Source organism: Jatropha curcas, chromosome 8 (assembly GCF_041381405.1).
Source record: "Jatropha curcas cultivar XTBG-Jc1 chromosome 8, XTBG_Jcur_1.0, whole genome shotgun sequence".
Taxonomy (NCBI): domain Eukaryota; kingdom Viridiplantae; phylum Streptophyta; class Magnoliopsida; order Malpighiales; family Euphorbiaceae; genus Jatropha; species Jatropha curcas.
This window is the reverse complement of record NC_143158.1, coordinates 771,511-798,126: the sequence shown is the minus strand read 5'-3', so window position 1 is coordinate 798,126 and position 26,616 is coordinate 771,511. Positions and strand designations below refer to the sequence as shown.

The 26,616-nt window shown below is 32.8% G+C and overlaps 5 protein-coding genes across 5 annotated transcripts; 3 read left to right on the top strand and 2 right to left on the bottom strand.

Moving 5' to 3' along the window:
• Positions 1-13: 13 nt before the first annotated feature.
• Positions 14-2,764, bottom strand: LOC105638319 (putative homogentisate phytyltransferase 1, chloroplastic). The gene is made up of 12 exons (XM_020680955.3): positions 2,617-2,764; positions 2,286-2,545; positions 2,104-2,187; positions 1,943-2,017; positions 1,759-1,842; positions 1,567-1,656; positions 1,313-1,414; positions 1,134-1,229; positions 988-1,059; positions 800-895; positions 392-496; positions 14-307 (listed from the first exon to the last, which is right to left on the bottom strand). The coding sequence occupies exons 1-12, from the start codon at positions 2,678-2,680 to the stop codon at positions 266-268; spliced, it is 1,170 nt and encodes a 389-aa protein (XP_020536614.1). The 5' UTR covers positions 2,681-2,764; the 3' UTR covers positions 14-265.
• A 3,684-nt stretch (positions 2,765-6,448) lies between these two features.
• LOC105637581 (ethylene-responsive transcription factor ERF003) lies at positions 6,449-7,507 on the top strand. Its single transcript, XM_012221073.4, has 2 exons — positions 6,449-6,700; positions 6,799-7,507. The coding sequence occupies exons 1-2, from the start codon at positions 6,618-6,620 to the stop codon at positions 7,274-7,276; spliced, it is 561 nt and encodes a 186-aa protein (XP_012076463.1). The 5' UTR covers positions 6,449-6,617; the 3' UTR covers positions 7,277-7,507.
• Positions 7,508-14,986: 7,479 nt separating this feature from the next.
• LOC105637579 (uncharacterized) lies at positions 14,987-16,438 on the top strand. Its single transcript, XM_012221072.4, has one exon. It carries the CDS (start codon positions 15,043-15,045, stop codon positions 16,195-16,197), a length of 1,155 nt encoding a protein of 384 aa, XP_012076462.1. The 5' UTR covers positions 14,987-15,042; the 3' UTR covers positions 16,198-16,438.
• Positions 16,439-19,322: 2,884 nt separating this feature from the next.
• Positions 19,323-22,017, bottom strand: LOC105637578 (PPPDE thiol peptidase family protein). The gene is made up of 3 exons (XM_012221070.3): positions 21,495-22,017; positions 20,561-20,848; positions 19,323-19,866 (listed from the first exon to the last, which is right to left on the bottom strand). The coding sequence occupies exons 1-3, from the start codon at positions 21,631-21,633 to the stop codon at positions 19,601-19,603; spliced, it is 693 nt and encodes a 230-aa protein (XP_012076460.1). The 5' UTR covers positions 21,634-22,017; the 3' UTR covers positions 19,323-19,600.
• A 1,309-nt stretch (positions 22,018-23,326) lies between these two features.
• LOC105637577 (Mitochondrial glycoprotein family protein) lies at positions 23,327-24,596 on the top strand. The gene is made up of 3 exons (XM_012221069.4): positions 23,327-23,762; positions 23,843-24,171; positions 24,311-24,596. The coding sequence occupies exons 1-3, from the start codon at positions 23,547-23,549 to the stop codon at positions 24,468-24,470; spliced, it is 705 nt and encodes a 234-aa protein (XP_012076459.1). The 5' UTR covers positions 23,327-23,546; the 3' UTR covers positions 24,471-24,596.
• Positions 24,597-26,616: the final 2,020 nt, after the last annotated feature.

Genomic DNA, 26,616 nt, shown 5'->3' with positions numbered 1-26,616 from the left:
TCAAACAAACGCCTTGTCGTTTGACCACCACTTCAATTAATTCATATCATAAGCTTGCCGTCTTTTACACAAGTTGAATTCAGTTTAGAAAATTAAAATGTAACAATTTAATATAAATATCACAGCTAGACTATATGATTGTAGCAGATGGTATCTTTGATCCAAAATATCATATTTGTCTGATGATAAGTTTCAATGTTGTTCCAGGTGGAAGAACGCATTTTCTTCTTCGAATTCCCCCTTTAAATATTAATACTACTTGTCGTCAGCGCACAAAAGGAATGAGAAAATACTCTGCGTAGAATAACTGTTGTAAAAGGAAATCATTAGCACTAATTAGTAATTACTCTCTAATAGTTAATTAATTAAAGAAGAGAATTGAATCACTTACCTTCCAAATGAACATGTAAAAACAAGTTATAGAATTATTGGAGGAGAGATCGACAGATTGTGCTTGCATCCACAAAACCAAAGCTAGTGTACAATGTCCTAACATCTGCATGCCCAACAAATCTTTATCTTTATTAAAAATGGGAAAAATAAAAAAGAAAAACAATAATTCATACTGAATGTGGATTGTCATTGTGAAGGTATTTGATGAGTTTTCTAATACTTATATCCACTGCGTAGAGGTGAATCGGATCACGATTCGGGTCCAGTTTTATCCACCCTATATTGGATCGGATCCAAATGGGTACTCAACCGAATGGAAAAATGACAAACCCTAATGCTAAAACCAAAATTTAAGTACATTATTCATATCACGAACTTTACTTTCAGGAAATTTAGTAATACATACTGTTATAAGCTTGCTTGGGCCTAGTGAACAAGAAGCTCCTACCGCCACAGCAGCCCCATACGCCAATAACAGCATGTTAACGCAAAGCCAAAACACCTTTATTGCAAATTAAAATTAATCAGAGAAATGAGTTAATAAATTTCCCACTTCTTCTATTTTCTCAATCAAATATAGATAAAATAACTTACTCTTTCTTGGCCAAGGCTGACACTGAATGATCGAATCCCAAAATCTCTGTCCCCATCCACATCAGGAATGTCCTGTTGAGACGACGAAAAAAAAATCAATCTCGCATGGGTATTTGGGATTTAGGGTTGCATGGTTAATTACTTACCTTGAATAATGCAATAACAGCGGAGAAGAAACACATGAAAGCAACTGCAAACACTAACGATTTGGTGATAACAATTGGTTTGCCAAGAACAAATTTCTGCATTTATTATTATTATTCCAAATATCAATCAACAAATTAAATATGAGTAATAGAAATCCTAGTAAAGTTTGAAATTATACCTGCATATGTGCAAAGAAAGCGAGTTGAACAACAATAGCCCTAACGATAAGGATACAAGTTGCAGCAAGAAAAGCTTGTTTCTTCCATCTCATAAACGGAAGCTATATCACATTCACAGTTTTATTATCATGAGCTTGTGTTTTAAAATTTTCCCATTAGCAAAAGTTACTTGGAAGTAAAATGCCTCAGGTGAACTTTACCTACAAGTTCACAGTGCGAACCTGAAGTTGCTTCTAAAAGAATTGATAATTACCTCAACAGAATATACACTTCCAAGCACAAAACTTATGAGGAGGGCAGCAACAACTGGTGGAGACTCAAACATGATTCCCATTCCAAGACTCTAATAAAAGTTTAAACAATTAATTATCTCGTAATGGCAAGAAGTTATGATGTTAATATGATTTAGGGATAAACATATCTAATTTAGATTCTTAATACTTACCATAAATAAGGATATAGAAACTATTGTGATGCCTATTTCTTTTGAAAAATTTCCAGAAGCAAGTGGGAGATAGGGTTTATTTACCTGCAGAGGAGAGGACAATATCCTTTTGTAAATGAAAAATAACCTATTTACAATTTTTTTTTTTAGAGGAAACTACTATTTACAAATTAGTTAAAATTACCTTGTCTATTTCTATATCGAACAATTGATTCAATCCCACCACGTAAATGTTCATTAACACTGATGGCACCAGTGCCTGATTCACAAAATTAATTAAACATCTTCTCAAGCACTAAATTAATGCAATTTTGGTATATAATAAATTAATTCATAAAAGCTTACTTTGAGAAGTCCCATAAAAAATGTAGGAGACAGTTCGGTAATTGTTTCTACCGGAAGAAGCGATACCGATGTTATTCCTATAATCTGACCGTAACAGCAAATTACATTAGACCATCTCTTCCCCAAATACTCCAGAACAAAAAAAAAAAAAAAGGTGAATTGAGAAGTTAAAATAAACTCACAGTGCCAATTACAGTGTGAGGACGTGAAAATTGATATAAGGGATTGAAGTGGTGATGTATTGAACTCCATTTGAAACTTGACCAAATATCACCATCCTTAGGATTTGATGGATAATCATTCTTTGAAGTGGCAGCAACAGTTCCATTGTCGTTTCTTACTTTCTTGCTGCTGCTTTTTACCCAAGAAAATGATCTGAAGGAACAAATTATCGGACTCTGCCACTTCCTTCCTCGTAGGATATGATTGATTACCTTTTTCTCTGCTAATTCAACATTTCAACATATTGTTTAGAGGATTAAAAAAATTAATTTATATCTTATATATACGTACCTTGTTGAAGGAGATGGCAATTTGGAGGAGTATTGAAGCATGGATGTGGATAAAAACGAAGCATACTGTCTAGGTCAGAAATTAATTTGTAAATTGATAAATGCTAAAATTGGTAGGATTATATTTGGCACGCACAAGGCTTAAATTGGAAAAACCTTTATAGTCCACGCATACACATATTATAAAGTGAAAAAAAAAAACCTTATAATTCATTTTAATAAGGACTCTCACCTTATAAATAAAATTTACGACAGTGAAATAAAAATTTTCCTGTCAACAAAATGCGCATTCTGAAAATTGAATTTATATTTTTATGCTCATAGAATTGAGATTGTTTACTGCTCAACGGTCCAACGGACACCTGTTTAATAATCTATAAATTTATCAAAATAAATTTAAATATGTATTTTTGCATGTCCTACGCTTGGCAAGAGGAATCTCACTAATGACCAACCTGGAAGTTACAGAACTTTTTTGCTTTCCAATTTGGCCTTTTTCTCTCTTCATTTGTAACGTTAGTTGAAGACTTTCTTCCGCGTAACTAGTCTGACTCTTCCCGCTTTACATTTACAGAAAAGTAATTGAAAACCAAAACCAAATTACATAATTGGATTGGGCTTTGATGGCAGGCCTATCCTGCATTTCCCCGAAAAGGATATTAGTTGCTGGGTCCATCTTCCATCAGCCCAATTGATCCAACAACGTTTCTCCATATGCAGAAAATTCCAAAAGAGGGAACAAAATATATTCTTGACAAAGCTGAAAACTGACAATGTAAGAGCAACATATACCAACTACCAGAAGAATACAACAAACGACGCGGATTTGACTTGAAAATTTTTTTAAAAAAAATTCTATACATATCCAGGCCTGAAAATGACTCCAGTAGTTTCCTTGTAAAGAATAGTTTCACATTCCAAAAGGATGTCATGATCACAAAATTGTTATATTAATGTATTGAACTATTGAAGCACTTGACTTTCTAAAATTCTCCCTCTTTGGTCAAGCATGTGCTTTGCTTGTGCATCACCCAATTTTGCGCGTACTAATACAGTTATAACTGATATATTAGGGCAGTTTCAATATATATATATATAATTTCAGAATTTGAGAGAGAGAGAGAGAGAGAGAGAGCGAGAGAGAGGATACTTCATTTTCATGATAAAGCTAATGATGAGAGGTAGAGTAAATGGTCTGCCAACAAAATTCAAAGGAACAGGCTGTGCAAATCCCATAGACTGCGGGAGACAAATTGTTTTCTTACAGTTTCTGTTTCTATCACTTCGTCTTTCTTTTCTGTAGCTACCTTAATAACAACACCGCGTCAAGACTAATAAAACTTAAGTTGTTTATTACTAATTTGCTGAATTAATTTTATTTCTTTGACTAATCACAAAAAAAAAAAATTCTTCAATGGAAGATGAGAGGAAAAGAAAACGAAAAATGGAGTATTATGCACGATTCTAGAATATCTAAACTTATAAGTAAAGTTTTTACTTCATTATCAAGAATTATTAACTATTAAAAATTCCATTCTTGAATAGTTTATAAAACTATATAAACTAATAAAAAAAATACTAATTGAAATAATTTAAAGGGAAACAAAAAGGAAATGATAAAGAAATGATATGTACATGAGTAGATGCAAGCTGAGGAGCAGCATAGAAAATGAGATGACGCAGAAAATGTTTGTGGTGTAAGCATAATGGTCGTGATTGATAGAGAAATATAAAACCCATATGTCGTTTTCCAATATTATACCAAAAACAAAATTTCATAGTTTGTTCAATGAATTCTTAGAAAATGCATGTGATTGTTGCATAAGATAACAAGCCAAAATGACATAAGGGCCATGAAACCGTGGGAGGATTTGGGTTTTAAGACTAACACCCATTTATTTAGCTATCATCACCCCATCACCCATGTTGTTTGGGTCCCATCTTACGCGTTAATTTTTGTAGGGTCCATCTCTTAGTTTTAGGCCTTAGCTTACGTAAAACTACTTATCTTTATTGATACTTGTCTTATGTTTATAGCTGTAATCCAAGATCCAATGCTTTTTCTTAAAACATCTTTCTATTTCTATCTCATCTCCAATTTTCCCACACTAACGATAATAAATATATTTACAACCTGTCAATTAGTTCAAATAATAATAATAATAATAAATAATAATTTTCTTTTAAACGACACTCATCTATATATTAATTACACGATAAAAAGAAATTAAATATTTTCCATAAATAAATTAGAAATCTCGATAAATAACACGAAAAATATGTTAACTTGTCAAACCAATTGATAAGTTAAAGGCAAATATTCTCTTTAATTAGCTTTTAATTACGTCAAATCCAGGATTAAGAGGGGATTAAAATTGGCAAGCAGAATCCTAGCTAGACCCCACACATCTGAAGTGCATATGCAAAATTAGGCCTTGCAGTTGCTTGTGGAAAGCAAACCCCTCAACTATAAAACTGTGGCACGTGAGAGAGGACAAATCCATTCAACGAATGAAGCAAACCAAATATTTCTTGCATGTCTCTTTCTCGTATGGACAACTCTTGAAATTAGGGAGGGCAAACAGTCAGAAATATCGATTGCAGATTTTGGATTTGTAGTTATCTGCAACTATATATGAATATATCATTCCTTGTAATGGAGCCAAAATTTTAAAATAAGTGAATAAATTTTCAAATACCTATATTAATAAAGAAAAAGAAAAAAGGTCCCAAAGCAACGCAGGAGTTACTACGTGTGTTTATCTGTTATTGATTCGTCGTTTCATGTATGATATTTCACATGGCATCACCGTTTTATTGTATAATTTTTCCATGACATTATCATCTTCTACTAGAAATTGCATGAAAAGGGCAATAATAATAATAATAATAATAATAATAAAAAGCTATAAGTCTATAACAATTATATCACTTGCAAATATGAAATACTCCTTTTGTATCTTCAAATGTGATCTTGATCATATAAGGTATATACCACTTGCAAGCATGCATATTGAATAAGATTTGATTATTATGCTTTCAAGAATCTTCAATCTTTTGTGTCCCAACTTGGGATTTGACTCAATTATATTTATGTTTTATTATCAAATTCTTGTATGGACCTTTTTTTTTTTTTTTCTTGTGGACCAATTTCATTATATATTACATAAAAATATGAACAACTGTGCATCTTACCAATGAACAGTATACACTTCCATTCTTGGACATTTAATGATGGTAATCATGTCTGAACATACAAAAAATTGGAAATATTTTTTTTAGTTTTTCTGCTAACAGAAAAAAAAATTATATTATGATATGTTGAAAGATTTCTTTTATAGTTAAAAAGTTTATGCAGTAAGTTTTTAATTAATTAATGTTTGTAGTTTGAAGAAAAATTTAAAAAAAAAAAAAAAAAAAAAAAAAAGAGGTGAGCTTGTAGTGGAGTCATAATCTTCTCTTATAAAACACTCACATGAAGAATCTATTAGACAATGACCTTAGATTTTCTTGAAGAAAGAAAGCTTAACAAAGCAGCAGTTGAATGCTAGCTTCAACCTTATTTGTTGCCTTTTATTTAATATATATATATATATATATATATATTGAGAGAGAGAGAGAAAAAAGAAAAGGTCTTTATGATAGTCATGTGAATTGAATTTGGTCATTTTTTGAAATTTCAGTTCACCAAAATTTTTCAATAATCATCACCCTTGCAACAAGCTAAGCCAACTGGGTAACACATAAGATAAAGAAATACCACAAAGCTTCATCAAGTGGGACCTACTTGCTTAAATTGGTTGCCAGAGCAGGCCAAGAAAAAGAGACCAGTTGCCCTTATGTCCCATAACAAACCCAACTACAAAAACCCACCTCTTCCCCCCACCCTTCTCTGGCATCGATCACTCTCTCTCTTTTGCCTAATTAATTCTCTCTCTCTCTCTTCTTTCAGGCATTTTCACAAACACTTTCCAAAAACAAACGTTTCTCTTTTTCACTAACATGGCAAGACCACAACAGCGATATCGAGGCGTTCGACAAAGGCATTGGGGTTCTTGGGTATCTGAAATTCGCCACCCTCTATTGTAAGGATACAAACCCATTGAACCGTTACACTGATGAACGTTTTCTATTTGGAGTTCTGAACGAAACGTTTCGTGTTCTTTTTTCTTTCTTTTTGCAGGAAGACTAGAATTTGGCTAGGCACATTCGAGACGGCTGAGGATGCAGCACGAGCCTATGATGAAGCTGCAAGGCTTATGTGTGGACCAAGAGCTAGGACCAACTTCCCTTATAACCCAAACGCATCACAATCATCATCATCCAAACTTCTCTCTGCAACTTTGACGGCCAAATTGCACAGGTGCTATATGGCTTCACTGCAAATGACCAAACAAACATCACTTTATGAACAGCAAAAACAAAAGGCGCCAACTTCATTTCATAACACGACAAGCACAACCACTCCCACTAATGGCATTGCCATAAAAAATGAGGAAATGGGTACTCTGCTGCAAGAGAAATGTCCATTGCAATTTCAAGTTGACAATACCCAACAGTTTAAACCTCTTGAAGATCACCACATTGAACAAATGATTGAAGAATTGATTGATTATGGGTCTATTGAGATATGCTCTACTGTCTCACATCAGCCACTGTGATAATGTGCAATAATAAATGCACATTCTTGCATAATTTGCTAATTTAACCCAATTTTTATTGGCCTTTTCTATGGCTTTTCAAGTGTTTTAATGGTTTTAGAGTTTAGACCCATCTTTGGTTCCCTAGAAGTATTCCCCTTAAGTGACTCATTGGATTATGCTTGATGTACAGTAGAGTATTTCATAAGTTATATATATAATGTTGCCCTATGCATTATATATTTCTTAGTTCCCGAACAATTCAGTGGAATTCTTTCTGCTTCTTATATAAAGATGACTTTTTCTTCATTATAAAAATGAAAGTGCAAGTTATAACCTTGAAAAACCAGTTATATATTTCTTATCTTTGTGTTCTAACATAACAATCCTGGCATTCTAGTACAAAACAGAGATGCTACAAAAATCCTAGGATGTGAACACTGTAGTGTTGAAAGGAACTTATTTCGGAAAGTTGATCGCAAAAAGAATGAAATTTTAGTGGAAAGAAAGAGAGAGCTTTTGCAAGCCCCTTTTGTTAAAAGCTTAGATAAAAGGGACAAGAAAGGCTATGCGTTTTTCTGCAAAAGGGAATTTCAAGAAACAATAAATTATAGTAGTTTGTTTTAGAAAATTTTTGAAAAATCTTGAAAATTACCGTGATTTGTAAAATTAATTATATATGACAGAATGTTATATATAAAACAGAGTATTAAGCGAAGTGCTTTAACAATGTTGTTTCCATAAATAGTGGAAATGTTATGCCAATTTTCTTTGGCTGTCAGAAAGATATGTGACCAATTTTCAATGGTAGTTGAAAAAATTGAAATTTTTGTTCAATTGTTGGGTTTGAAATGTTTTTTGGATTCATTTCAGCTGAGACAGGCTTCTAGTTGGGATTGCTGCTCGTCAAGAAAAGTGACACTGAATGTGATTGAGTGGGTGTTTTAATTATTAATGAGGTCCCCCTTTCCCCCTTTTTATTTTTTTTCTTATAAGATAAAATCAGAGCTTGTAAGTAGTGCTTATGACGATCGTTCTACAAATTAATCTAATGCTCTGTTCTTGATTTGAACTGGTTATCCTTTATTTTCATTTATAAATGTATCATGAAATATATTTCTCGAGTTTAGGCAAATTCATAACAATCTCATAGCCCTATAGATGACTTCAATATCATAGAACAAAGCATATTAGTACAATTTGTATTTCTGAAATGCAAATAGCCTTTCTTTTCTTTCCAAGCTAGAGTCTCCAATGATGGTTGTCATATTCCCTTTCTTTATAAGTTCTAACAAAATATATTTAGAACGTAACTAGCTAGAGCAGAACATTTTTATATCTAATTAGAGAATATATCTAATTAGAGAAGATAAAGCGTGAGTTATAAACATAAACAAATAAGTACCAAATCAAGATTACTCTTTGCATCTCAAAATATAAATTGATTACTACAAAATATAAGTTATTTTGAGTATTTTAAAAAATAAACGATGTTTTTCAAATCTTACCATTATCGTTGATTTTGATATAAAGGATAGTTTAATAAAATTAAACTTGGTTTTAATCTTCGAACATGGGAGTAATATTTATTGTGATGAAAGAAGATTTGACCATTTCAGTAAAATTTCTAGTCTTTCCACCATTATTGGTTTCAAACCAAAATGGAGGAAAAAAAGTGATCAAGTAAATTAGTGATAGATATGTACCAAATTAGGTAATTAAAACCATTTGATTATTGACACGTAATGATATAGAATTGACAAGCAAATTCCCTCTTAGTTCGCATAATATGTCAATTATGTGACAATTTGAAAATAATCCTTTGCCATTTTTATCTCCTCTTCCTGCGTGATAGCTATAACCTTTTTACAGCATTTTTAAATGTGTCGTTTTCATTTCTTGAGTCTACTCATCAAAAATAACCAAACCATCAACATTTTACCATTTCAAGAATAAGATTAGGTTAAAAAATGTCTCCTTTATGGGTGTTGGTGTCCAGTCCTTATCAGTGAAACTTCATCATTTGCTTACCTGTTTGGAAATTGATTTTGCTCCCCACAACTATCAAACAATTTAAAGTTGTTTATTCTCATTATTTTGTTTTACTTTTGATTCAGCAAAGGCAATTAAAATCATAGCATGTTAGTGAGTTTATCATCATTAAAAGTTTGAAACTTTGTGGCCTTAGGGGGGCACTAGCTTCATATTTCACCTGACCAACCACTTCTTTTTTTTCTTTTTTCTTGTATCAAGAAACAATTTTCATGTTAAGCAATTAAGATTTTGGTTAATTACTGTTGCTTTTTGGGTAAAAAAAGAGTAACAGAAGGAAATTAATCCGTTAAAGAACTGAGGTGAAAGAATATTACTGGTGCAAGAACTGATAACTTGATATGATAGACGATGGACTTGATGGGTTTTTGATCTCCATTTATCATTATTTTTGTATAATTTTAACAACTTTTGTTTAAAAAATTTTCGCAATGCCTTCACAATAATTAGCATAAGGATTATAGCTATTATTTTTTATTCACAATAATTAGCATAAGGATTATAGCTATTCTTTTTTATATTTATTTATTATTCTTGACAGAATTTTAAATTCACGCAATTAATATTATTTCGAAATTCTGTGATTATTCCATCGCGTAAATATATTTTAAAATTTATTATTTATAATTAGATAAACTAACTGAAAGTAGCAATGGTCAAATTAACGACAATAAGTCATATGATTCATAAGAAAACAAAGTTTTTGGTAGAGAAAATGTTGAGTGAACTAGCTAGCAAGACATTATTAAACGACGTAACACAGAGGTTAGTGCTATTTTATTTTTTTTTTTTTTATTTATTTTTTTTTTAGCTGGTACAAGCACAGGCCATACTGCTTCTACTGCACACTCAGTGCAAAAGAATGAGAGAGAGAGAGAAGTGATGGAGTCAAAGATGAGATCTTCCTAAGAACAAATACAAAAGTGGTCAAAACCAATCATAGTGTATAGAATCTCATGTGGAAATGTTGGGGAAGAGACAATCATAAGGCCTCAATTTCTTTTTTTATTTTATTTATTTATTTTTAACAAACCCAAAAAAATTATTATTTGTGATGGGATTTTATAATTAATAATTAATTTTAGATGCGTTGGATCAAGTGAGTCATGCAAAATTCCAAAAGGGAAAGAAAAGCTTTGTTTGGGATTGAAAGAGAAAAGTTTGGTGGCCTACTCCCTCAAAAGCCAAAATACTTTCAATCTGTTTTTGGAATCACATTACCAAATTTTAATTTCTTTTCTTTTATTAGGTATAATGGTGCATGATATGTCTACTGTACCCATTCACATGGACCAACATGTGCATGTTAACATCCACGTCTTCCTACCTTCTAACAACTTCTTTCTCAATTGGACATTTCCAAATCATAAATATTTTTCTTTTCTTTTCTTTTTTCTTAAATTAAATTATTTTAGACTTTCTAAAAAACACTCTTTAGATTTTATTTATATTTTTGGAAGATGGCTTCAAAAAAAAGTAGTGAAAAATAGCCAATGAAGCTTTGACCTAGCGGATAAGGGAGAGGCTGCCTTTCTTTCTTTAATTTGTAATATCTATCTTTTAAGTCTATTTGAAAAAAAAAAAAAAAAAAAGGAAAATAGTAATTGGAAATGTAAAATAGTCTGTATAATTGGTAAGGCCCAAATTTCAATTGGGCCCAAAATGAGCATTACCAGTGTTACGAAGAACAGAAAACGCAGCGGAACACCGCATTAAAAAGTGAAAGCTTAACCGCTCCATTGACCATTGTTTGAATTCTGTTTGGTAATATGGTTAGCAACTGGAAAAAATGGAAATTAGGGCCGTGATAGAAAATTCAGGCCCAATTTTATCGACCCAGTATTAAAATTCAGGCTCATTTTATTGGGCTCGTGTTAGCCCAAATAAACCTATAGCGGACCTGTTATTAAAATTGAGTCTGAAATATGCCCTAATTTATTGGGCTTACTCTGGGCCCAAACATACTTAGTTTATTAGGTTTATTATGTTTGTCAAACAAGCAGTTAATGACTTCAATACTACCAAATTCTAACTCCTTGCCGTCCGGTAAAGTTTTGTTTTCTTCGATGGAGTCCAAATAATAAATCTGTTCTTGAATACATTTGGGTTTAAGGTCAATGAAGCTTAATATCACAATTAATGCTTAATTACAAAGTCTAATATGCATATTTAATTGTTGATCACATTTATTTATACGGGTCAGTCAGCAATTTGATACAAGTCATAGTCCTAATTGAATCTTTGAAGCTTGTTTTAAATGACAAGGTGATTCTCCTAATTGGATTGAATAGTCATATATAAAAAAACAAGAAGTTACTTCATAGTTTTCCAACAAAAACATATATGGTTTGATCCTATTATTTCAAACTGAATCAAACAAATTATGTATGTATGACTCGGTCCAATTTTCTGGTCATACTTTATATTTTTTTCTTCTTCTCCCACTTGTCCTATTACTTTGAATTTTTGACTTTGCTTATTAATTAGATTCCTCGAAAATGGGAGTTGAAAACAGAAAAAATTCAGTTAATTTTAACTTATTTGGATTTAGACCAAGCAATATTAAAGTTTAAAATTTTTTTATTTAGTGCGCATCTTATTCGGTAAAAATATTTTTTTACCATCAAACATTCTGCACTGTCGATAATATTAACCGCAATATCAATTAAGCATAATTATAAATTTCAAATCGCAATAATGTTTTATTACAATATTTAAAAAATTATAAGTTTGGGATCCACAAACAAATGAAAAGCATTGTTTAAAAATCATGCACAAGTAGCTTTTCAAATTTTGACAATTAAAATGTACATGTGAATTAATTATTAGGACAAAAGCAAAGCAAAAAAAAAAAAAAAAAGGTACATTGAAGTGATGTACTGGTTCCTACCTAGGCATGTCCACACCATAATCATAGCTGGCAGATTCAAACAGTTGGAGAGCCAAGGAGACAGTGTGTTAAGGCTGATAATGCAATAGGAAAGCTCCTGCCTTCTTCTTTCAGACAAGTTCATTCTCAAGGTTGGTCTGAAAATGAATTGCTTCACATGCTTTTGCTTCTTTAATTTCTAATCCTTAATTTTAATGGCCCGCTAATTACATATTAACCAATTAGATTGTTTTCTGTTACTTTCTAACCAGATTGTTAATCGGGTTGTCAAAAATTAAGGTAAATCAATTAATTAGCAGTCTGGATTTGAAGGATTAATTGGTTTGTATTTTAATTAAATTATGTAAACAGATAATTAACACATGTGATGTTTCATTGTTATCACATATTGGTGGGTCTACAAAATATTTTTTGGGTTTGGATATGGATCTTGTGAAGGTCCCCTCTTCTAATTTACACATAAAGTGCCACACCCACATGCTTCATCAACTATCAATGTCTAATAATTTTAGCTCAATGATTCTTCATCTTCTTCAAGCAAACTACCAAACAATTCTCTGTCCGGTAGGTTAAATAATTTTTTTTTTATATCTTATAATACATAAAATGTTCGCGATTTTTTTAAAATGTTCTATAAATCGAGAATTAGATCTGTTTTTTTTTTTTTGTCTGAATGTATTTATATATAATTAAATAAGTATTACGATATAATTTCAATATTATTAATAATGAAAAGGGTTTTTTTAATTAAGGAAAATGTTTTAATTTATATATTTAAATAATTATCATTTGACTACTAATGTACTTACCAATTTTATTAATATCAAGAAAGACTAAAATAGTAGTCAAATTTTAAGTATTTTATCAATAATAACAAAAAAAATATGCACAATGTGGCCCTCTTTACTTATAAACAAATCTTTCTAGAATTTAACAAAAAAAAAAAAAAAAGAGAGAAAATGGAAATTAGTACTATAAATTTTTGAACGGTTCAAATTTGCACAATGTGATTTGGAAGCATATGAACTTTTAGGGTGCATATCTCCACAATATGAAGCAGAAATATTATTTGGTACTTTTTTTTTTTTTTTTCAGGAATGGACAAGCTCTCAATCTTTTTTGAGCAACCAATCAAAATTCGACATTTTTCACTAATTATGATAAATCAAAGAATCAAATCTTTAATGCTTTTACTATATATATTTTAAAAGATAAATATTTTTTTCTGATAGACCATAGTTGGCAGAAATATTTGATGCATAATTAATGATTTGGAGTATGTATTAGTTTGTGGATATGATTTTTTTTTTTTTTAAATCGGGAAAGGAATTTGAAATTAAATTTATTATCAAATCACATATGCAATTACTACTGAATTATGCTTTCGTGTACTTTTGGTATATGATTTTGAACTTTACTTATTATAGATTAAAAAATTTTTAATATACAATTTTCTTTTTATAGTAGGAAATCCACTTTCTTTTAATGGAGATTAGTTGACTAGCAAATCTAATTTAGGAGATGACTAATAAGTCATTGCTCACATGACCGGCAAATCTTCCTTTTGTAGTAATTATAAGTTGCATATTCATCTTTTGGAGTTTAAAATTAAATAGTAATTCTTTTTATTTACATTAGTGTTTCCGTGCTTGAAATTTCCAAAAATGAAAACTTCAAATTTTAAATCCTAACTTTATAATTATGTTATAACTTATAAATTAAATAATAATTGATAGATTAAATAAATATTCCGAAAATATATATGTAATTCTATCAGAACAGCGTTACGTAATCAATTCAAATATAGATAACGGTCGGTCAAAAATCTACATTTAATAATCTACAATATTCGTCTTGGCTATTTAATACTTTATAAAAAAACGATCATTACTATTTTTCTATAAAATTTATGTACTACTAAACGGTCCAGAAAACCAAATTTAGTTATTTATTCTTTGAATTTTCTGCTTATCATTTTACTTATATCAATAATAATAATTGGAGGCGATCTTATAATCAATTTAGTAAGAAAATGAAAAGTAAATTTAATTATAAATTAATTAATTCACTCGTTATTTTGATATATGGCTAACATAAATTAGAGAAAATAAATGATAATAAATAAATAAATAAAATGCATAGCTTATGTTAGTTGTACTTGAAATTATAACGTGAAGGACACTTCCTATGACAGATAGGAAAGATTGTCTCTTTGGAACCAACTTAACAACTCAGTTTCGCATTTCGTGGTACAAATGCTCAATTACGATATATAAAAAAAAAAAAAAGAAAAAAGAAAAAGAATTACGATCTTAATGTACAAATAAATATAATTTACATCTAACTAGGATACTGATAATGTACTTGAAATAGAAATGAATTTAAATTCATACCCAAAATAAATAATATAAATATAAATGTTAAATTCAAATAAATATAATTTAAAAACTTTAGTAAATACATATTGCAATCTAAACATATTAGGTAAATATATAAAATAAAGTAAAAATAATTTCTAAAATTTTTATTTTTATTGATTTGGTCCGATTGGTTTCAGAAAATCTAATCCATTGAAATATATGTAAAAAAAGAAATACAAAAATAATTAAGTAGCTCCCTTTCGTTATAAAGTCTTTCTAGTGTTTTTTTTTTTTTTTTTTTTTTTTTTTTTTTTTTTTTTATCTTTTGAAAATTTCGTGTTTTTTGGTCTAAATTTACAGGTGGGCAAGTCTTTTCTATCCTCTCCATATATATATAAATATAATGTATGTAATTATATATCATCTCAAAACCCTTGAAAACCTCACATTTTAACGAACGCATATCCCTAACCCACAGTACCCAAATGTCCCCTCGCTCCTCCCCCTTCCCTTCTTGCTTCCGCCCCTCCTCCAACACCACGGTCCCTGAAAACAACCGAACTCCGCCGTCACCGCCGCCTCCGCCACCAACAACTTCAGGCAATCCCAACCTTACAAGCTGTCTTTACCAAACAGAACTTGGTCTTTTCTCTCTTACATGGTCTCGCTCCTTTATCGGCCACTCTCTCCACCTCCAACTCCACTCCGGCGATACTGCCACCGCCTCTCCTTTTTCTTTCTCTAACCCATCGTCTCTTTCTATCTTATCTTTCCATGTCCATATTAAGCCTTTCATTTTTTGGAAAAAACATGGATCCAAGAAGCTCCATGTTATCAATCAAGAACCCAACGCCTCCGTCCCAGGAGTCCAAATCTTTTGGGATCTTTCAAGAGCCAAGTTCGGATCCGGACCTGAACCCCAATCCGGATTCTACATCGCTGTAGTTGTTGACCGCGAAATAATTCTTCTTGTTGGCGATTTGACCAAACAAGCTTGTGCAAAGACTAGAGCTAAAAGGGCAGATAGAAGTCAAGTTCTTGTTTTAAGAAGAGAGCACGTTTATGGCAACAGAGTATACACAACAAAAGCAAGATTTGGAGGCAAAAACAGAGATATATCAATAGATTGTACGGTCAATAATGACGCGAGATTGTGTTTTAGCGTTGATAACCAAAAGGTTTTGCAGATAAAGCGATTAAAGTGGAAATTCAGAGGAAATGAGAAGATTGAAGTAGATGGAGTGCCTACCCAAGTCTCATGGGACGTTTACAACTGGCTTTTTGAAGATGTAAATAATGGCCATGCAGTATTCATGTTCAGGTTTGAAACTCAAGACATTGAAGACGCAGGGGAAGAAGAAGAAGAAGGAAGAGGAGGAACTGAAGTTTGTAATGGTCAAGATGAGAAAAACGGTGTCGTTCCCTGGCAACATAGTAATTTGGGAATGAGTGGAATAGAATGGAGGAAAATGAGGAGTTTAATGAGAACAACAAGGAGTTCATCTTCATCGTCGATTTCAATGTCGTCGGCATCTTCCGCAGGCGGCTCTTCTTCCATAATGGAATGGGCTAGTACGGAGGAGAATGAACTGAGTTCCCCTAATGGCTTCTCTCTGCTAGTTTATGCTTGGAGGAAATGAAGAATTATGGGTTCTTTAAATTTTTTTTGGCAATGTTAATTAATTGAGTTCAACAATTTTCTTTTTGCTAAATTTTATGACTTGTGACTAACCCATTTGTTGATGAACATATTTCTATAGAATGAACCATTAATTAGGAGAATTAGAACTATATATGAATGTTGTAATCAAATTTATCAGTGAGAAAGCGTTTTGGTGTAATGATAGATTTATGAATGAAAATAGAAAGATTAACTGATAATTTCTGTTTGATTTTTGAGTTGTAAATTGTAATGGAAATGTGGGAAGAGGACAAAAGACATGTGAGGGTGGGTCTGTTTTATTTGTTTGGTTGGGTAGTAAGCATAGGATCTATGTAATGTAATTATTTTCACCAAAGAGAGGGAAGCGTCTAAGTTATTGGATCACGCGAAAAGTCGGAAGCAGAAACATGACATGGTTCAAACTTCAAACTTGAAACATCAAAAACAACAAATAGTAATAGTATCCGATGAAAAACGGCACCGAAAGAGGCGAGAAATATCCAGCATTTGGACTCAACTGACCATTTTGACCACATGACTATGTCTCCTTCTCCTGCTCGTTTTATTTTGTGGAGGAGGACCGACCAGCCTCAGCCTCAGCCTCAGCCTCAGCCTCTCCTCTTTCTTCTTCCTCTCTCGTGAATCTCATCATTTTTTCTTCCTACTCTTTTTCTTTACATAGTAATTTTTATTTGTCGGCTTATTTCTTTCTTTCATTTTATATAGTTTTAGAGATAATTTGAATATCATTAACGGATATTTATCGATATAATTATAAATTTTCCCTTCTCAAAAACTTGAATTTAGCTCTTAATCTATATTTTCGAGAACAACATTAAACTTCTTCAGTTGAGTACAAGAAACTAAAAAAAATTATTAGCATACTGAGTGGTGACGTATGTATGAAAAAAAATCTATTTTAGAAAGTAGTAACATGATTGAGGCATAAATGGTGGGGAGGTTATTAACTGGCAAACCCATAACTTTCCTTACGCGCAATCAAAAGCATATGCCATTTTGACCATTCAATTCAATTTATATATAAATCCTCAATTATCTTATCTTTCTATTAACTGCCCTAATACCCAATTAAGCTTTAAATCTGAGCCCTCTTTAACATAATAATTATTAGGTTATCCTATCCCAAATATAATATATATATATAATTTCAATTTTTGATTGAAATCACGAGTGTACCGATACGCTTACGTGGATATTAGAGCTTTTAATAATAGAGTGACATTAAGTTTTACAACTCTGATATTTTACAAGTAAAATTTATTTAGAAATGCAATTCATTTATGTCCGTTCAATGATGGATCAATAGGAGAAGTACAAGAAAGCATTAGACAGACTTGGAAGTAACAGACATTGAGATTAGCACAAAAAGAACAAGAAACTCAAACTCAACCCACAAATTTAGGTAGTATTTTATAGAGGAAATAGCGTTAGAAAATGTAGAGAACTACCAATAACCACCTCTCAAATTGAAATGTTAGTTGTAACAACTGTTAGAACAAGAAGCACATCTGCAAGCCTAAGCCTACCCAAGTGGCACCTTTCTACTTGGACATTACCTTAAAAAAATATCAGTATGGCTGTCCCGCTAGCAAGCCAATTGCCTTACAGAAAATTTTGAGATTAAGCTAATAAGTTTTTCTTATGTTGGAGTATGATTGAATCTGAGCTTGGTTAATTTCTTCTCCTAGCTTATTTTTCAAGCAGGAGGCTTCCAAATCTTTTTGCTAAAGAAAAGTTAATTATTATTTATTTTCAGTAACTTGTTAAACACTACTGAATGTTTTCATCAATTAATTAAAAATAGACTGAAATTAAAATATTACATATATATATATATAAATATTAATATTTTAAAAAACAGGAAGAAACCTTGCATTTGGTCAAAAGTAGTACAACGGGAGAAAGACATTGCATCTTTAAACAAAGTCAAAATTATCAGAAGTTAATTACAACGTAAATCACATATATATAATTTTATTATTATTATTATTATTTTTTCCGTTTTGTGACTTTGAATAAGTAAAGCCTAAAAGGGTCTTGCAATTGCAAGGGTTAAACTGCAATTGCATGTGCTCATTTCATTTGGGCTTTTCGTGTGGGTTCGTTGTCGGTTTTGGATTCGTTACAGCCGACAAACGTGACTTCTTTTAATAACCACTTGAGCAAAATCTCCAATTCTTGTTATTAACCACTAATTAAAATAATTATAACAATCATTTGCCAAATTAATAAGTTTAAAATTTATTAATTTGCACTTAATCACCAGAACGATTAACCACAAAATAAATAATTATAGAAATTGATTTTAGGATTTTACCCAAATATTATATCTTCAATATAAATATTAAAACACGTGTAAATTAGAAAAAAATCAACAGGAGCCACAATTTAGTAACGACTAAAATCAACTAAAGTCACGAATAATAAAAATCTAAATATTGTAAAAGGTAAAATGGATTATTGGTTCAAGTTTGGATTGAGAGGCCAATTCTGGGGGCTGTGCGCGTGAAAATAATGTGGTTGACATGTCAAACTTAAACCAATGGCTACAATGAACCTAGTTATTAAGAGGGAATGAACCTTACTTTGTGGGAGAGGCTTATGGTGGTCTGGTCACTGGTCAAGAGAGTGGTACGGTACGGCAGTGCAAATCTCTAGTTTTGGATAAGATTAACAGTTTTGATTAATGATGAAAATTACATTTTTTTCTGATTTTCTTGTCATTCGGATATGGCAGAATTTAATAGAAAGACACTAGTATCATTAAAAAAAAAAAAAAAAATCCTCATATTATTATAAATTCTGATAGTTCTGTATTAGTTTTAGAGGTATAAATTAAAGAAGATATTTTAAATTAGTAGTTTAGTTATCGAGATTAAATCTTCCAAAGTATTTTAATGGACCTCCCCTTCATTGGAAAGGTCTCAATATATGCAGGCCCAAAACCCATAACTAGCAGGCCTTAAAAGTGGTACCCGAGCTTTATAAACAACCCAACTTCCAGCACAAGGCGTTAGGTTTAATGATTCACATCGACTATGAATTAATCCTCTCCATTTAAGCTAATACGAGGATGATGTGTTTGAGTGAAACTATGAGAGGAACCAATGTATTGGATTGGATGTCACAAGGCTTACACTTCTTGAAAACAATAAAGTAGCTTTACAAGTAGAAACGGCTGTAACAACTTGTCAACTTCCCAGCAGCCGTTTAGGAGAAAAATGGGGGGAAAAAGATAAGGAAAAACCAGATAATAAGATGGGGGCAGGAATGAAATTTGCAATTTCGATCGATCTATAGTTGATTTCTTTCTTTTTTGAATTCTATATTCCTAAAAAAGTTTGAAAAACCTGATCCCATTAAACCTTCACTTTCAGTTTTGGGATAGAAGTATCATGAACTGTAGGTGGAGAAACACGGTGTCTTTGTCTATTACTTCTGTTCCCAGCACCTGTAGAGCAACAAGGAGTCAGTGAAGGGGAGGCTGCGCTTGTTGCAGCTAATAACCTGCTTGAATGGCTTCTCAATTTCTTCTTCTCTCCCTCTTGCACTTTATCTTGTGATCTAACTTGGCGAACTTTGGTTTCATTTAATTCCGCTGGCAAGACACAGTTACAAAGAAAACCTGCAAATTTATTAGACACAAAACATAATAAATCAATTCCAGTTTACTTGTTAGAGGGTGGAAGAAGCAACTACAGTACAGGTTTTTAGGGGCCAAAATTCGCTGTATTATGCAGATTAATATGATGATCTATATTATGATCATAATTCATAACTACACAGGCAATGCAATCCAACAGCACACTTATCCATTTCATTTTCAATTTTAATTATCATACTTCAGTTTACGCAAAAACCAGACAGATGCCCCCGTAAGAGAAGAAGAGTTAGGAAAAGAAGGGACAAAGGAATAACAAAGCAAGCTTTCTGCAGCTCTAAACCTCTGCTAAATTGTGAGTGACACCATATAAAAATTTAGCCTCTTCAACTGAAGGAGCAGGAGATGGCAATCCATTTCTTATAAGCAGTTCTTTAGAGAGAATATTAAGATAGCAAGGAAATTTGGTCATTTTGGCAAATGCATCAATATTTTAGGGCAATGGTGTAACAGACGTTTCGCCAAATATAGAGGCAGTGGAATGCAGTGAAAGTTGAAAACTTAAAAAGTGCAATTCTCTCCAGTTCCAAAAGCCCTATTACCCATATCACTCCTAATAATTCTTTGGACTTGATGGTGATCAGTTATCATGCAGTCAGGACAATGTCATAGAAGAAATGAGGTTCAAATCATCACAGTAATCATAGAATGTTCTTACCTAAACGAGCAAGACGATTAACCCAACGAGGAATTGTTTTCCCAGTCAACTTGTGACACACATCATTGCAAAAGTGGTTGCAGTTTTTGGTGATAAGATGGTAACTGTTCCCAGGATAATCTTGAGCTAGCTTCTCCATGAATGTACGGACTTCTTTAGGACCTAGATCAGTTCTTCCAATCAATATTGACTTTCTGAAAGTGAAACCAGGGCATTGCTTTGGTTCCACCTCAAAAATCCCAGTGCTTGGATGGTCATGTGCTCCAAAACCATATTCAATATTATGAACTACAAAGAATAAAATCATAGCAAACATTTCAGTCAAAATCTAACTTGGATAACTTTAGATGAAAGTAGTGCAATATTACTCAAGAAAACTAATCAAAAGGACCCGTGTCTTTGCTGGGACTGCTTAGTTTGAGGAACCAGATTAAAAATTCAAATCCAATAACTTGTTAAACATAAATTTTCATTAAGCAATATCAGTTGCCTTAAAATTATGTGCTTTAGCCACCAAATCTCAGCAACCAAACCAAGTTTATACCGGCTCTTGACTGCTAAGGATCAAAATAATTAAACAAAGTAAGCAGAATATCTTTTGACTACAGCAATTTTTCTTTTCTTTTTCCCCTTAATATATTATATGAGGTAGGACTGGATTACGTTTCCAGTGGACGCAGCCACGAAATAATAGAAGAACACCAATTAGTCATTCATGATTATTAAAACTATAATTAATTTTTCCGTTCAATTTCTCCGAAACCAAACACTAAAAGACGCAGATCTGAGCTAAATATCATCACAAAACATTCAGAAGAAAAATGCACGAAGCAACAATATAATCGGAACAAAATCGTAACAGCAGCCGATGAAATGAATGAAAATTAATGTCTATCAAATGAAAATATCAAATAGATAAATTAGTAAGACAAACCTTGAACACCGGAATGGTAGATCCCAAGACCAAGCCAGTAAGCATAGCCATTAATAGGAGTCAAATCATAGACATTCAAATAAACCGGTACAGCACCGGTCTTTTTCTTCCGGTGAAGCAATGCCATCCGGCACAGCATTTTCTTTTTCTTTTGCCACCTGTTCGCTTAGCCTTCTGAATCTGGGAGAAAGTTCCAAAAAAGAATAAAATCAAGCTGAAAAACTATATTAATTCTTTACATGATCGTTGGAATTCGATAAGGAGAAACTTCGCTTCGGCGAAACGCCACCGGACCGACAAATTCCTCGAGAAAATTCGAGGAATTTCAGGAGACAGAGAGGGAATCGAGATTCCTTTTTCTTTTTTCTTTCTCTTTCTCTCTCTGAATATATGAATTTAATGAAGGGGAAGAATCTTCTCCTTAGGTTCCACCGGCGGCCAAAAGCGTCCGCATTCTCGCTTGGCCTTCCATTTTCGTTTTTTATATGGAGAGGAAATGTTAAGTGCAAAAATAAAAGATAATAATAATAAATAATAATAATTTGGAAAGGAAAAAAAAAGGAGTGGGAGTGATTAATTAGCACAGAGAATTTCTTAATTACAAAAGTGCCATTCCATTAAATTTTCTTTTCTGCCATTGAAGCAAAGAAAAAGCTCCACATGCTCTTTTTGTCTTATCACATTCATCTAATCTTTTTTCAAATAGTATTAATAATACAGAAAAAAGACAAAAATATATATCTAACCTTGACTAATTTGTAATTACAGCTTCATGTAATGGCGTTCAACCCCATTTTCATATCTCGATGGAAATTAAGGGTAATATGGGAATTATACCTCTGAGAATAATTTATCTAAGAGAGAATGTATAGTTATGCGAATAGGTTCTCTCAGTAGTATATCCAGGAGCCGTTATCGTTTTGCGAGTTAGTGAGCAGAAGAGCAATTTTTATAGGCTAATAGAAATATTTTTGGCGTTTTGTCTGTTAATTGGACACCTAAGTGAAAAATAAAAAAAATGTAACAAATTCATTTGTTTTAGGCATCGTTACTTCGACTATTAGGATATTCTAAATAATCAGATGTTATAATTGGCATTTTAACCGTAGCAAAATCTTGCTGACATTTGCCAACGACAAGATTATAAAGCTAACCGCTGTCTTTAACTATTTTGCTAACGTTGTTGTGCCGCTTCTTTTTAAGACTTTTAGAAGACTAGGGGAGGAAATTGGCAATGGTCCATGTAAGAATGTGACTGTATTTAGTAAATATCAGCTATTTTCTGTCCTTAATTCAATATTAAGAAAGTAACAATTTTATATTACCTATCTAACTTCTAAATATTATATAGTAATAATTATAAAAGAAAACTTAAAATCTGTTATCCAATTGATATTTGTTTCGGATTGGGTCGGATCCAAGTGACATGACATTTAGAGGTAAAAAAAAAAAAAAGAAATGTATGAAAGAAAAAAAAAGAGAAAAAAAAAAAATGGAGAGTATTATGATGCGCATTATTATAGTCCGGCAAGAGACAAGGATAAATTATTATAGGCAGTGGATGTCGGATAAGTAGGGTCCACGCACAGTCAAATTATATGCAGTTTTAAGATTCACGCATGCGGTACACAGCACGTGCGTTTTTACAGTCGAGCCAGTTGAATGAATAATGTGAGCACGCGGTTGACCGTATGAAGATCCATGGGCCCTGGCTTCTGTGTTTTTGGGCTTGGTCTCAAACCCAAATGCTAATACATGACCAGAAGGCTTTCAATCCAAACGCTAGCATTTAAGATGGACCTATATCAAGCTTTGAACCCAAAACGACATCGACAGTTCACAGGTTTATTAGACAGTCAGAAAGATTTCCGTCAAGGTTCCCTTCTAAAAGCGCTCACACGCATAAAAGTCTCATTGAACTGTCCGACTCTCCCGGTCACGGTGGCTGTCACTTCTAAACCCCGTTGCTTAAACCCTCACTGACCTTCCTTTTCAAAAAAAGGGAAAAAAAAAACCTCATTGATCCCTCACCGGCAATTGATTACCACTTCAATGTCTCGCTTAATTCGAACTGTTCGGAGGACAATTCTCTCTTCTTCTTCTCTTTCTCTTTCTCATCTCCAATGTCGAAACGCCATCTCATCTCTCTTTCTCCAATCCAGACCCTACAAAGCTGACAAAATTACCAAATCCACCTTCGAAGCTAACATTCTCCGAATCCTCCACAACGAGATCGATTACCAGTCCGAGTATGCTCCTCCTCACCAGGTTCGTAGTCTTAATTCTCCTAATTTTCTAATAATCTCACATTCGTTTCTAATTTCTCTCCTAATCCTGGAATTATATAGCCTGCAACCAAATTTGATTCATTTGATGTACAAGATCGACCGGGAGAGCAGTGGATGACAATGAGAAGAACATTTAGTTATTGTGAAGATATTAAACTTGAAGTTACAATGTTTGATGGTTATGAAACTGTTCCCAATACTGGGGAAGATAGCTCAGGTGAAGATGTGCGCGTCCACATTAGTGTGCTTGTTGATATCTCCAAGGGAGATGGTGGCGATGCGTTGGAGTTTTTGTGCTCAGCATGGCCTGATTGTTTGGAGATTCGGAAAGTTTACTTGCTCAGCCGTGACAATACACCGGCTAGGCCTTATATGGGACCTAATTTTAGGTATGGTTTTCGTTTTTGTTTGTTTTTTTCCCCTTTGTCTTGTTTCACTGTTTTTGCGATTTTTTTTTTTTTTTTTTTTTTTTTGGTTGTGACTTGACATTTACTGAATTGGCTTTGCTTGATTTTTTTTTTCTTTCAGGAGTTTGAATCGCCAGCTTCAGAATAGATTTCGTGAGTTCTTGGAGGAAAGGGGGGTAAATGATAAACTTTCTGTTTTCTTGCATGAATATATGATGAATAAGGATAGAGCTGAACTTATCCGATGGTTTGGAAAGGTCAAGTCTTTTGTCAAAAAATAGAGGTTTTTCTTTTACAGTGCCTTCTGTAAGACTGGCTTTAAAGTTTGATTCGATGGGACTGGGGATTATGCAATGTGTGTAGCTCAATTGTGAAATATAATATGCCAATTGTTGGCTTCTCGAGGATTTTCTTTTCTTTTTTAAGCTAATGATTGAGTCTCAAAGCTATAAAGCTGCAGGAATATTTCAGTATTAATAATCTTCATTGTTGTTAAAGGCGTACATAATGCACAATGCCACTGGACTCAGCACTTCTTTTAAGCGGGACTCCCATATGCAAGTACTAAGAAGCGAACACTTTGGCATTGGTAAGGTCTTTTGTCTGTAAAGGGGACCAATAGTAGACAGATAACTTGCTGTTCTATCAGAAATTGGTTTGTGCACGCTGGGAAGTACTAAAAGTGCTGTTGCCAACTTGCCATCAGCCAAAATTCGTCGGCTTCCTGCTGGACAGTCAACCTTGGGTTGCTGGTTATCAATACTTTTATTTCCAACATTGACGTGCGTTAAATCCCTTTCCTGCCTTGTTTGGGTCCTCTTTTTCTCTGGTTCAATTTCCCCTGTTCCCTATCGTAACTTAGATCCTTTTTTGGTAACACATCTCAAAGAAGTGCTACTTCTGGTTTGATTTTTGTGGCAAGCTACATTAATAACTTGTTGACAGAATTTTCTGTTATATATTCTAAATCAGAGTGGAGATTCTATCAATGAATGGAAAGGTGAAAATGTTACAATTTGAGGGCCTATGATAGGAATGGAAGGGATCATCAATTGACGCATGGTAGTCTTGTATTTGCCACCGTAAATGTGGAAATTTGAGTCTTGTGAGTTACTGCATAATGCAATAATATGGCAGGAGTAGGATTCTCAGTACTTCTCACGCCCAAGCTTCCACATCTGTGGTTTGTTGCTTTTCCTATTTTTCCCTGGTGGTTAAATATGGAAATCGAGAGATTACCATAAGTAATAGGCTGCAGTCAGAAGCAATTACCTGAAAACACGAGATTCATTGTTTATTGGAGCAGTTGGCAAGTTAAATTCATCCTAATTGTCATTTTGAGTTATGGGGAGAAAACATTACTGTATAGACTCGGAAATTAAGTAGCATCATCTTGAATATAAATGAAGAGTGTATTACTGTTATTCTCTTCCTGGATGTGGGTTAACTGGCATATACTTTAGTTTAGCTGGTTTTGCAGGTTGAAGCATTAAAGGGTTCTGAGATCAAGTGAATAGAGCTCAATAGATCAAATTGATGCCTTTAGGAGAGTTCTTGCAATATTTACTTTCATAATGGCCTAAAGAGGTTCAAAGAATGTTGGAATTTCAAAGACATAAGTTGACTGGAACCACAGACAGGAAGTCAGTCCCTCCAACATTGCTTTTTCTCATTGCTTAGTGCTCTTGCTCATCTTAGATAGTGGAGAGGAGGACATTTACAATTGGATATGGCATCATGTTGATCTGTTGAAATATATGCTCGCCAAAGTTGTTTCCACATGGTTGGCTAGAATTTTTGGACTTTGTGTTTTACATTTTATGTTAGGATCAATTAGATTCTTTTGTTTATGTATGACCCACTAGAACTTTAATTGCATGTCCATCTTGCTCTTTAGCACGATGAGCTTTACTCAATTCTCACACGCTTGCTTCCCTTTCCTACATGCCTTTGGTTTTGTCCTTTATATATGTCTTCCTTTTACAGGAGTATCTTTGCTTGTGACCTCTTATCCTAACTTGGTCTTGAGGCATTGGCCCACCCGTATCAAGAGTCCCAAAAGTATGACAAAGTGCCCGATTTTAGTGTGCATCCTCACGGATGATTGTGCTATGTGAAATGAGAATGGATTGAATTTGTTCTTAAACCACGTGATTCGCATTCTTTGAAATGCTAATGATATGCAAATTAATTAAGGAAATTTGTAATAATAGATGATTGAATCACTTATCTTGTTTTTCATTCACACTATCAAATCTCTTTTTTTTTTTTTTTCCAATGAAAGCGGAAAGGTTTAAGTGTATACATAATTGTTTAGTCTATTCAAGTTTTCAGGCTTCTAAGCTACATGATTATATATATTCCACCGTTCTGCATGATGAATCTGGCATAAAAATTCCTCTGCTTTCTTCAACATAGTCATACCGA